Source organism: Vombatus ursinus, unplaced genomic scaffold, assembly GCF_900497805.2.
Source record: "Vombatus ursinus unplaced genomic scaffold, bare-nosed wombat genome assembly UNPS02014822.1, whole genome shotgun sequence".
NCBI classification, from domain to species: Eukaryota; Metazoa; Chordata; class Mammalia; order Diprotodontia; family Vombatidae; genus Vombatus; species Vombatus ursinus.
Window position 1 is genome coordinate 825,010 of NW_020954600.1, and position 12,197 is coordinate 837,206.

The 12,197-nt window shown below is 46.1% G+C and overlaps 1 protein-coding gene across 10 annotated transcripts in view; it reads right to left on the reverse strand.

Annotated features, from left to right (window-relative positions):
• The window catches only part of MADD (MAP kinase activating death domain), a 41,419-nt gene that overhangs the window by 28,707 nt on the left and 515 nt on the right, over nucleotides 1–12,197 (reverse strand). For 7 of the 10 annotated variants that reach the window (XR_003566928.1, XM_027837645.1, XM_027837644.1 and 4 more), the window contains 8 exons: nucleotides 9,581–9,625; nucleotides 8,294–8,444; nucleotides 6,431–7,027; nucleotides 5,538–5,841; nucleotides 5,052–5,183; nucleotides 4,747–4,860; nucleotides 3,330–3,410; nucleotides 1,986–2,164 (listed from right to left, as the gene is read on the reverse strand). Coding sequence is in view for 9 of the 10 variants with exons in the window: in XM_027837645.1 (XP_027693446.1) it covers nucleotides 1,986–2,164; nucleotides 3,330–3,410; nucleotides 4,747–4,860; nucleotides 5,052–5,183; nucleotides 5,538–5,841; nucleotides 6,431–7,027; nucleotides 8,294–8,355 (1,469 nt within the window). In the remaining variant the exon portion in view is untranslated. Of the gene's footprint in view, nucleotides 1–1,985; nucleotides 2,165–3,329; nucleotides 3,411–4,746; nucleotides 4,861–5,051; nucleotides 5,184–5,537; nucleotides 5,842–6,430; nucleotides 7,028–8,293; nucleotides 8,445–9,580; nucleotides 10,192–12,197 lie in introns of those variants that run through there. The other 3 variants (XM_027837650.1, XM_027837641.1, XM_027837642.1) reach the window with 3 other exon arrangements.

A 12,197-nucleotide genomic window follows, 5' to 3' on the forward strand; every position in this document is an offset into this window, starting at 1 on the left:
TTGTATTTAAAATGTTTAATGCGCCTTTTTTTAAAAGGCAATCAGGGTTAAGTAACTTGCCCAAGGTCACATAGCTAGTTTGAGTCTGGATTTGAACTCAGGTTCTCCTGACTCCAGGGCTAGTGCTCTATCTACTGCGCCGCCTAGCCGCCCCTCTTCCCACAATTAGTTTCTGGAAGAAAGTACTCATGATGTATAGGTGTGAGGCTTCTACGTAATCTACAAGTCTTTGGTTTCTCTTGTTCCTTACTCCCAAACACACACACAACATGTATGTATACATACATATATATAACATGTATGTGTATGTGTATGCATATACATACATGTATACATACACATGCCTATATATGCGCGTGCGCGCACACACACATACACATACATATGCTGTCCTCCCCTAGAAGCTTCAATTATTTTCATGGTGGTTTTTTGCAATGATTTACCACAAGCACTCAGTGACCAAATTTCCCCAAAATGATGTCTCTCATTGCTTTGGAACTCATGACAAAATCAACTTGGCCAATTCCTTTACTGGCTTCTCCAAGGAGAGTAGATGGGTCAGTCTCCCATTTAGCTGCAATTCCCTTTTACTTCCTTTATAATGAGCCTATCCCTCAGGCTTAAGCATCCCCTTCCCTCTTCTTCAGTAGTGGTCACAGAGTGGTACAAAAGGGGACAAGCAATGCTAAAAGTCTTAGTTTTTAGACAATCTACAACCATTAATTTATCTGCTGGTACTGTAAATGAGAGAGCCTCGTCCAATACCCAGTGAGAGGACAGTCTAAGAAAAGTGAGTTGAAAAGTGGATACTCTATGAGAAGTGTTGGCATTCTCTCTATAAATGAAAACTCCACATAGCTGCCAAAATCATCTTAAGACCCAGGTTTAACCCTGTCACTCTCCTGATCAAAAACTTTCAGGGGCTCCCTGCTGCATCCAGGGTAAAATCCTTTAGCCCAATCTGGCCCCCAAGCTAGCTTCCCAATCTTTCTCACATTACTCCCTTTCACTCAAACTGGAATATGCCAGCTTCTACCTCATCCCATCACACAGACCATGCTCACCTCTACTTGCCTGGAATGTACCTCACCTCCACCTTTAAGTATCTTCATCATCTCATGATGGAAAATGCTATCCATATCCAAAGAAAGAACTATGGAGTTTGAAGGCAGATGAAAGTATACTATTTGCTATTTTTTCTTCTGTTGTGTTTTGTTTTCTCTTTCTTGTGGTTCCTCCTATTGTTTTTAATTCTTCCTTACAACATCACTAATGTGAAAATATGTTTAATAGGAATGTATATGTATAGCCTATATCAGATTTCGATCCATCTTGGGGAGGGAGGCGGTGAGGGAGGGGGTGAAAAATTTAAAACTCAAAAGCTAATGGAAGTGATTGTTGATAAATTAAAATAAATTAATAAAAAAAGGGCCATTGGAAAAAAAAAATCCTCATCATCATCCAAGACTCAGCCCTGGTGCTACCTCCTCCATACCTACCTCCTTCTACTAATTCCAGCTGACAGTCTTTTCTCTCTCCTCAGACAGTCCAGGACACTATGTCTAATCTGAATAGCCCCTTTGCCCCACTTGCTCCCTACCTGGCATCATGCTTATCGGAGGCTATGCTGTGTCTCCCTCAGGATAAGATCTTCTTGACAGCAGGAATGGTGCCATGTTTTATATTTGTGCCCTCGGCACCCAGCACAACGTCTGGCACGTAGTAGGCCTTTAATAAGTGCTTGGATGTACCTAAAAGGTTTCTAAGTGTGATAAGCTTTCTGCTACTCCAAACCATTTCTTTTTTTTTTTTTATTACTTCCTCCTATCTTAGCAATCAGAAACTTTAAAGTGGGCAGATAAAAGCCAATATTATAATCCCAATTCTACACATTTAAAGACTCAACAGAAGAGAAGTACCCAGGCTCCAAGCCTGTCCAGAGCACCAAGGAGAACTCCTCATCATACAGGCATGCTTGATCTCACCTGGTAGCCACGTCCACTGAATCCACATCATTGCCATAGATGAGGGGATTGAATTCAGTGGAAGGTGTGGACTGCAAATCACTGGATGGCCTTCCCAAGAGTAGTGGGATCTCCTGGCCCTCATGGAACTTCTCCAGGTTGAGGATAGGCTGGGTGTTCAGACTCATACTGGCCAGCGCCTGTAGAATAAGAGGCATTTTACCAAGAAAGACAGAATCCTGGGAAATAAGCAGTTGTCTCCTGGGAGAGGGTCTCTTCAGTGTCAGGGCCTCTGTCTTTCACTCTAGCCTGAGCTAGTGGAGGCTTGTGAAGAAGAACTGTCCTCATAAATTATAAACCATACATCTGTGACCCAACTATCCCAAAGATCTCTGTTCTGAAATATGGATCAAAATGCCTGAGTGCATGAAAGATAATCCCAGTTATATAGATACCTCTTCCTAAGGGCACAAGGATTCTTAATCAAGTCATCCATAGTCACCAAAGTTGAAATCTCACAGACTCAAAACCAATGAGCCCCAGAGGGATAAGTCTAGTTCTGGATTCCATCAACATTTGAACATATTTCTTTTCCTATCTGTCTTTCTTCACTTCTTCCTCATGATGCCTGCTAAAAAATCACTAGTGGTGAAGAAATATCAGGAGAAAACTACAGTGGATGACTTGCACTCACCCTCACCAGGCCCTGCAGCAAAGGGCAGATCATGTAACATCACCAGCAGGAAAAACGGGGAAAGCAATGGAGGACACAGGGTGACCCATTTAAAACGACACCGCTATCACTAAGAGCTACCACCGAATGCCTCAGATAACACAAGAGAGGGGAGGGGAGTTATGAAGTGCTGAGTGAGAAGCACAGCCTCCAGGGGATGGCCCCTGAGGACAAGCACAACAAAGCCCAAGACAGGGAATTCACACATGTTACCTTCAAGTACTGCATGCAGCGTGTGGAAGGAGGAAGAACAGAAACCAATGAAAAATGGATGGAATGGACCAAACCAAGAAAGGGATTTCGGAAGGAAAGATACTACAGAGACCTGGGGTTTAAGAGGAAATATGAGAAAAGACCCCATAAAGTGTACTGAGTCAAATTCCAGACCCACACATTCTTTGAGTCGCCAACAGTTCCAACACCATGCAAACAGCAGAAAAACAAGGACAGACAGATTGCTCATAAGGTGTAAGGGGCATATTAGACTAGACAGGGCAGGGTATGCACAGGAAGCTGAGAGAAGCTGTATTTGAGATGATCCTGACTTCCCGAATTAAGGTGTGAGGTTGTTTCCTAGAGATCTGTCCCGTACTGGAGCACCCGTAGCTGCCCCTTTCCCTTCCTCCACTCACCTGTTTCAAGTGCTTTTTCAGTTCTAAGGATTCGGGCTCTGGCAGGACAGGCAACACCTCTGCATTGGTTGGTGCAATCACCTATAGCAGGCAAAGCACAGTGACTGTTTTAGGATGTGTCAGAAGCTTCTTTTAGAAGCACCTCACCAAAAGATCAACTAGCAAACAGAGTCTGACGTCTGGGACCAAAACATCTGGGTTCAAATCCTTACACTGACAGTGACTAGGTAGGTGACCATGAGCAGGCCACTTCACCTCTGAGTCTTAGTTTCCTCATCTGGAAAATGGGCAGAATAATACCCACTTCACCAGGTTGATTTTAAAGATCAAATGAGATGACAGACGTAAGCCAAAATGCTTTGTAAAACATTACATACAATGTTAGCTGGTATCACTTCTCTTCATCTATTGAATTCTTCCTACTCGTTCTTTAAAGCTTAACTCAAAGACCACCTCTTCCACGAAGCCTTCTCTGATGCCCACATTCTGAAGTGACATTTCCCCCTTTGTTTTTCACCTCTATAGTGTGCTTATATATGTCGATGTTTCATAGTCATCTGTGTATGTGGCTAGACTATAAGATCCAGAGGGGTAGCCTGTGTTTTGTCTAAACTCTGTTATCTCTCCTAAAGCAGAGCCCAACGTCATACAGCTAAGTCCTGATTAGTGCAAGGAATCAATGCCCCTCAAATGGTCATATTATTTGAATTTGTACTGAATATTTTCACTGGGCCAGAAAAATGATCATATTTTATATAACTGTAACTTTGGGTAGTGAGAATTCAAACACATGCAACCACTTTGGGGAATTCATTATTCATACTAATAAGAGCCTAGCTCTACACAAAAAAGATCCTGAATAAATGTTTGTTGCACTAAACTGTACACAGGCCTGGATGCCTAAACTGAGGTCACCAGCCACAATGAGAACCCACTGAGGCTAGACAGAATATTGATGGAGAAGTTTCCTCCCACAGTCTAGATGTCTACTGGTTCCAGCCCCCAAGGTAAGCCATGAGACAACTGCCGATATCTACCTATGTGATGTTAGAAAAGCCTCTTCCCCTCTCTAGGCCCATTTCCTCACCTATATAATTAGGAGGTTGGATGTCCAGTTTTAAACCCTGTGATCTAAGACTATATTTGGACTCCCTCCCAGTCACCATTGCCTGACAGCTGTCAAAGGATGTGGGAAAAGCACCTAATTCTGGGGGGAAATTGTATGATTGCACCCTTTAGGACAAAGCTAAGAGCCCTTCATTTGTACCACTCTCCTGCTAGCTAATAAAGTAGAAGCAATACTTTTTTCCTCGTTCAACTACAGAAGCACCCGCAAAGACTAGCTCGGGCGCAGGCTGAAGACAAAAAGTAGAGCTCCACCGTAGATAATCCCACCATCCCCAGCCATGCATCTCACCCGATTGCTGTCCAGATCCACCAGCCATACATCATCTGGCATCTTGAAGTCCAGTTTGTAGAGGAAGAAGCTGGCAGGGACCCCAATGATGTAAGGGGTAGGAGCCAAAAGCAGCTATGGGTGGAACACAAAGAATGAAGCACAGACAGCACACTCCAACCCAATCGATCCTATCCACCAAGACAGAATTTTATCAGAGAAGGTAACACTGCCTCCACAACCTTCCTGTCCTTTGGGCCTTTCTCCCTTAGAGCCAGGGACGGGACAATAGGGGTGAAAGAGCCAAAAGTCACAATGAGACTCACCTGCTCTGCAGACGCCATGCAGGTAGGGAGCAATGGGATAACAGGAAACATGTACTCTAGGGGGTAGATCATTGCCACAAATGCCATCACTGACATGGAGAGTGCATTGTAGTCCCGGGACTGTAACACCACCTGCCACAAAGCCATCCAAGGACGACCCACACTTCAGCACACAATCGAGGAGGCACCTGCCACCAGCCCCCAAATTAGGCTTCTTTTTCATCACACTCCTCCCAACGCCCAGAAAGTTTTCCTGACTCTTCCCTGTGACGTCAGTAATTTTTTTCCAACACATCCCTTTGCCTCAATAACCTCGTCCCTATTCCTCCAATGCTAGAGCAACTCCATCAAAGAGATTTAATGATCTTTCTCTCCAGAAGATTAGGTCAATGTACTCTATGGCAAATGGGAATGCCAGAGTCCTTAGTCCATCTCTTTCTCTCTCTCTCTCGGAGCCCCTCTTCCCCAGGAGAATGGCCCTCTTACCTTGTGCTCCAGCAAGATGCAAGACAACACCTGCAGACAGGCATCTACACCCAGAAGTTCCAAGGGCAGATGCAAAGGGAAATCCACCAGAGAGAATCGAGATGGGTCAGGGAGGGCAAAAGTCAGAGCAGGCTGTAGCTCCTGGGGTAGAACTTCGATGTCCACTCTCTTCTGGCCAGATATGGGCACTGGAGAGCGCAACAATCGATAGATCCAGGCTTCAATCTCACGAAGGTCATGCAGAAGGGCACTGGATTTCTCTTCTACCAGGAGTGAACCCGTGAAAATACGCCACATGGTGTCCCTGAGACATAACCAGCAGAAAAAAGCCACTAACCATCAGGGCTCCTGGAGAGCAAGGACTATCTTTTGCCTTCCTTTGTATCTCTAGTGCTTAGCCTGGCACATAGTAGGTGCTTAATAAATGGGGATTGACTGACTATTCCATTGCAACCCCAAGCACCCAAAGGAGAGAAGATCTGACACTAAAATGGAAGAAATGGTAAGAACAGCCTCACACTGGACTCAGTCATGATCTGACCACAGGAAGAAGCAGGTTAAGAAGGAATGACAACACATAGGGAGGGTAGGGTCTGCTCTACTGCCCATCATGAACATAAACTTCATTGTCTCTTTTCCAAATGGGAATGCTGTAGAGAGCCCAACTCTCTAAAACTCTTCTGCTTAACAAGGAGCCCCATACATAGGAGGCTAGATTTGCCTGGACTAGCCTCTGACCCCAGACTCAACCAGATCAAGAGGGACTTAGTGCCTTTCCAAAAGAGAGAATGCCAGGCCCTCACACCCTTTAGTCATCAGCTGTAGTAAAGCCCCAACCACATCCCCTCTTCTCCTCTTGGGATCAGATGATCAGGTCAATGGTACCCTTGTACCTCTGTACCCCTCGGGGGATGGCCAGTTTCTTGCCAAGTAGTCGCTCGCTGCAGCAGTCCACCAAACGCTTGAGGGTATATAGACACTCTCGGAAAGTCGTGAAGAAAGGGTAATGGCTGAGCACACACAGGGATGTCAGGGTGCTGTTGCGGGAGCGGCTCCCCCCCTTAGGCCGGCGCTTGCCCCGGGGAGACTGGCTCCCGTCAGGGGTTGAGTCAGCACTGGGGGGCTGCAAGGAAGGACCACTCTCTGACTTCTCTGCATTTGCCTCCTCTGGAGTGGGAGTGGCCTTGGCAGCTTCCTTTGCTCGGTGCCCTGCACCACCATCCACCTTTTCCTTGGGCATCCGCTTCTGGAAGGAGCGGTAGAAGTTGACACAGATGCCATAGCGAGTAACTCCAGTGTCCTTGTCAGTGAGGGTGAAGACAAAGGAGGTGTCATCCCGCAGGCTCATGCGCCGCTGCCGCACACTCAGACATCCCTCAGGCTGACAGAAGAACACCACATCTGGAGGGAGGGGGAATTCAGGGTAGTCCTCCAAGGGGTAGCGCCGAAGCAGCTCCGGGGTCTGGGCCACACTGTCACTGCTTGGTTGCCTGAGGGACATAAAACCAGCCCAGTCACCCATCAGGGACACAGGGACCAAAGGGCCTGCTTAATTTCAGTCATCACAAAGCAGCAGAGGCAGTGTGGCCTAGTGGGTCTGGCGTCAGGCTTAGAGTCATGAAGATATGGGTTTAAATCCCACTTCCAATGCTTTCTAGATGGGCACGTAACTGAACTTCTGTTTCCTCATCTGTAAAATGGTGACCATAACACTTGGAGCACCTATCTCACAAGACTGTTACAAGGATCAAAGGAAGTCCCATCTGTAAAGCACTCTGCAAGCCTTAAAGAGCTGCAGAAATGCCAGCTACTAGTCCTGTTGCTATGCATCAATAAATTAACTCATGCTTCTATTTTAGACCCACAGACCTAGATTTTGGGTGCTCCGTGGTCCCAGATAACGGCTTGGCTAAATGGGGTCCCTAGTGCTAGAGGATCCACGTTTATCAGACCCTAACCTCACCAGAGACACTGAATCCAACAGGAAACGTAGGAAGTTAACACAGTTGTGCTTGACAAGCTCGTGGTGCAAGATTGCGTTGCTCGTTCATGAATTACAAAAAGATCGGTCAGAGATATGGATAGAGCACAAACTATCATTTTCCTCTTGAAGGATAAGGAAATGGAAATATGAAAAAATAAAGTGACTTGCCCTGAAACACGAAGCTACTAGGACAGGGCTTCTTCACCTTTTTTGTGTCATGACCTCTCTGGAAGTCTGGTGAAGCCAATGGGCCACTTCTTAGAATAATGTTTTTAAATGTATACAATGAAATACATAAGATTATAAGGGCAACCAATTATATTGAAACATAGTTATCAAAATATTATAAAAACAAGTTCACACGTTCTTTATCTCAGGCGAAGAACCCCTGTGCTAGGATCTGTTTCTATGTACCAATACTCTTACTCCCAGCCTGTCAGTTCTTTCTTTATCTGCCTGAGTTTCCTTACCAGGTTGAAAGAGCACAGTAAAACTGAGATGCAACTCAACTTTAGCAGGGAATGTAGAAACTACCAGGCCTTCGAGCTTGCCCAGAGGGAATGGGCACAGGCATTGTATTAATCTGATTGGCTTAACTGTATCTCTTTGTTCTTTGCTTTCTAGTCTGGATGGGAGTGTGAGGGGAGAATGGGGGGAGGGTCATGGGGAAGTGACAGCAACGTAAAAACCACACCACTTCAACAGAATGTTTTTAAGGAGGAAGGGGCAGAGGGGAGTCTGAAGTCTAGAAAACCAACCCCTACATCGTTACCTGGCCCCAATGATCACTAGGTAGTCGAGTAACCGAGGGCAAATCTTCTTCTTCTGCACCATGATTCCAAATCACCTGCTCATCTCAGAGAAACTTCAGAGCATCTGACTGGGAATCAGAGAGAATTCTGGAAATAGCTGATGATGGCAATCTAAAGGAAGAAAGGTAGTGAGAAGCTCCATTGCTGTGCTTAGGTGATTAGCCCTCCCCTCACTCCCCTAACATCATCCTTAGATAGGGGCATCAGAGAACAAGTCACCATGTCCTCTAACTCAGCAGAATCAGGGATGGAGGAAAGAACACTCTCTCAGCCTGGCACTCCATTTTGGCTTGTGAGCTGAGAATGAGTCAAACATAATGCAGAAGGACAAATTATACTCCCCCCCCCCCAGCTAGTTTATTTTTGGCCCCACCTGGGGCGAGGGGAGTGATTTTTTTCACAGCAGGTCCAGTCTGATCCTCTGTCTTCCTGATTAAGAAAAACAAGGTCACTTTCAGGGCAGCCATGGGATTTTAGGTCCATTTCAATGGGTTTCTGAATCAAACTAGACCCTTAAGCCTGCCTAATCATTGACTCCTAGGACTAGATCAAAACCAAACCACCTTCTATTTTCACCACTGTTCTGAATTCATCTTGATTCGGACTATTATAAAGACTGTATACCTAATTTAGGTGAGCTAGCAGCAGTAACTGTTACAACATAAATAGTGTTATAACTTGAGAGCTTAAAAATCAAAATCTCTGTGCTCCTTTTGCCTCCCCTCCCCTTGCTCCAGGGTGAAGGAGCCACAGCCAAGAGTTCTGCCCTTGGTGCTGAATTTTCTCCAGTGGACCCAGTATTGAAGTCAAGAATAGCAGAGAGCAAAGGAGATCATGGGATCTTTCCCCTCTACTATATGTTGTCAATATTAGGAAATGAAAGCAGGAATACTCAGTAGTATATCTGCTACCCCCTAGAAGTGGGAAGTGGGAAGTGGGAAGTGGGAAGTGGGGAGGAGAAGGGAGGCTTGGTGAATTACTAAGCTATGTGTCCAAAGTTAGGAAAGGCTTAAGAAGTCTTAAGTGAGAATAATGCCAACCAACTCCTTCATCTCTCTCCACAATCCCTCCCAGGGCTGGTTTACAATGTGCCAGAGTTCTAGATGTGCCTACAGTAAATACACAGGGCCCTGTTCATTACACACATCGGTGAGAGCCCCATTTATTATATACATACACACACACACACACACACACACATAATTGCTTGCATATATGCACACAGACTGATAGACATGTAAACTTACTATACGCTTAGGGCCTTGTTGGTACAGTCAACAACCAGTTCTCCCCTACAAAACAACATACATGATTTAGCCTATCTCCTCATGCACCCAACCCACAGGCTTCTTCTGGCATTCCTCTTATCCCTCAACAAACACAGGATAGTAGGACCTACAGGTAATAGGATTCAGTTCTGTCTCCATAGCAACTCTAGCTCCCAGCACTATTTATAGTGCAGTCAAAGCCCCTCCCCTCCTTGGTGACCAAATGGCTCAAGCTGAGCTGGGGTGGCCCAGGGCCCATGATCATACATCCTCCCTGGACCTAGGAGCTTCTCTCTTTTCCTTATTATACCACTCATAGCTAGCCTATCCTTTGACCCACCTACCTTCAGCATCCACATTCCCCCAGTCTGGATCTTATCATCAATGCCTTTCCACTGCACAATCAAAACCAAGGCCGTGACTGCTCCATATGCCTCCCTCCAGCCATCAGCAACCCGGCTATCGATTCAGTCAGCCCCTTTGTCCCCTTGCCTCTTATACAGGCATCAGTATACTGCAGAGGGTAGGGTAACACTACAGAACTGAACTCAGATCAGCAAGCCCAACTGGGAAACGGCACAGAGAAAAAAGGTAGGAAAGAAACAGGCTGGGAGAGGTGGTAAAAAAAAAAAATCCCTTCTTTGAAAAATTATAAAGGCCAAAAAATGCCTTGGGAGAAAGAGGATAAAATGATCACTTAGAGCACAAGCAAATCTGCAGGACCAGAGCTCAATGCTGAGCTATGAAGCCTGTTTACGTGGAGTCTCACTCAGCAAGCTGTGCCTTGGGGAAATCTCAGAGATCTCACTCGTTGCTTCTTCTACCAGTTCTCCAGGCAACAAGCATGTCTATAGTGGACCTGTCCTTCTCATGGAGAGCCATTTCATAATAGATATTTGTCATGGCTGCCCCTTAGTCTCCCAAGATTACTAAGAAGAACAATAACAATTACTCTGGAAGTATCTCTTTGTGGCCTAAATTAAGAGCTGACCAATACAGGAGCCTTGGGGCCAGATCCTATCTCACAATTCGAATTCTACTACCAGTCATTAGCTTTGGTTAAAATGGGTAAGAGAGACAGTCAGGTCTTTGCTAGGACTGCTCCCCTAAGAGTCCAACACCGTGAGTAATGCCTTTAACCCACACAATTTCTTATTACAAACTGCACACTCAGAGTCTTCCCCTGTTTCAACCACATCTACTAATCTCAAAAGCCCCTGGTTCCTGCTTCCATCCCCTTCAGAAAGATCAGAAGCTCTAGAGACACTCACGATACCAGAGGTCCTGAATCATCAAGCAAGCTGCTTAAATACACATTTAGAGTCAAGAAGCCTTTCAATTAGTTATGTCACTTCAGCCCTCAATGAACATGCTTCCTCGCTGGGGTTTTATCTCACAATAAAAACCACAGGGGCTAGTGGGAGATGTGACATCTCTGCTGACGTGAGCATGATAGGAGGCTGTCCTCCCCCACACAGTGACCTTGCAATCGAATTAGCCGAGCCTGGTCCAGTGTGTAGGGGAGCAGGGGGGAGTTTGAAGATGAGGGGAAAATAGGAAAAGGAAGTGGGCAGGGGAGGCTGGTAGGGAAAGAAGAGAGAAATCAAAAGATGCACTGAGGGAAATTGGTCATAGGGAGAGAAAGCAGTTCTGTGAGTACCAGTTCTCTCCAGAAAACACTCAGTAACACCCAAAGATAAAAAAAAAACAATGAGCCAGAAGCTGTCTCAGCTGAGTAGCCCAGAGCTGGCCAGACAGATCTTCCCACTCCCACGCCTGCTGGACAGTTCTCCTCCTCCCCTCTCCCCAGGAGCGCAGGCCTCCTCCAAGCTGGCAGCACCACATACTCTTCAGACAGAATCAGAGAGCAAATATTGAGCCTGGAGCTCCTCAACCTTCTTTCCTCGCAGGGGCCCAATTCCCTTTGCTCTGGAATAGTTAGTCCCCCTTTTCCCCAATTTTCCCTCAGTATCCTTCATCCTCATTCTGAGACCTCAGTCCCCTCAATCCTCCAAGGGCCAACCAGCCTCCCCAAGGGCCCCCATCCCCCCCACCCCAGCCTCATGATGCTACAGAGTCCCCAAACCCCCAGCCCTCCTTGAGACCCCCCCCACCCCATCAGAACCCCCTATCTCTCAATCTTCATTCAGAAGCCCCACCCTCCATCATTCCTCAGAACCCTATCTTCCCGTGCAATAAATGCATAATTTATTATTTATTATTACTATGTATTACTAATTTACAAATATTACTAAATTAAAAACATTACTAAATAATATTTATTATTACTATCTGCCAGGCACTGGGCTAAGCTCCCTCAGTTCTGAAAGCCCATACTGTCCTCTCCGAGTCCCCACCACCTTGAAATCCCCAGTCCACAGTCCTTCCTCAGAGCTCCCTGTTCTCAGAGCCTCTCTCCCCCAGTCCTAACAAGGACCATCCCCCTCTGGGCCCCCATTCTCAAATCTTCCCTGAAAGCCCCCAATTCCCAATCGTGATAACCCATCCATCCCCTACTTCTCACAATTCCCATTTCCTAATTCCTGACAGCCCCCATCCCTTCAGAGCCTCCACCCCAAGACCCACCTTCCCCCTC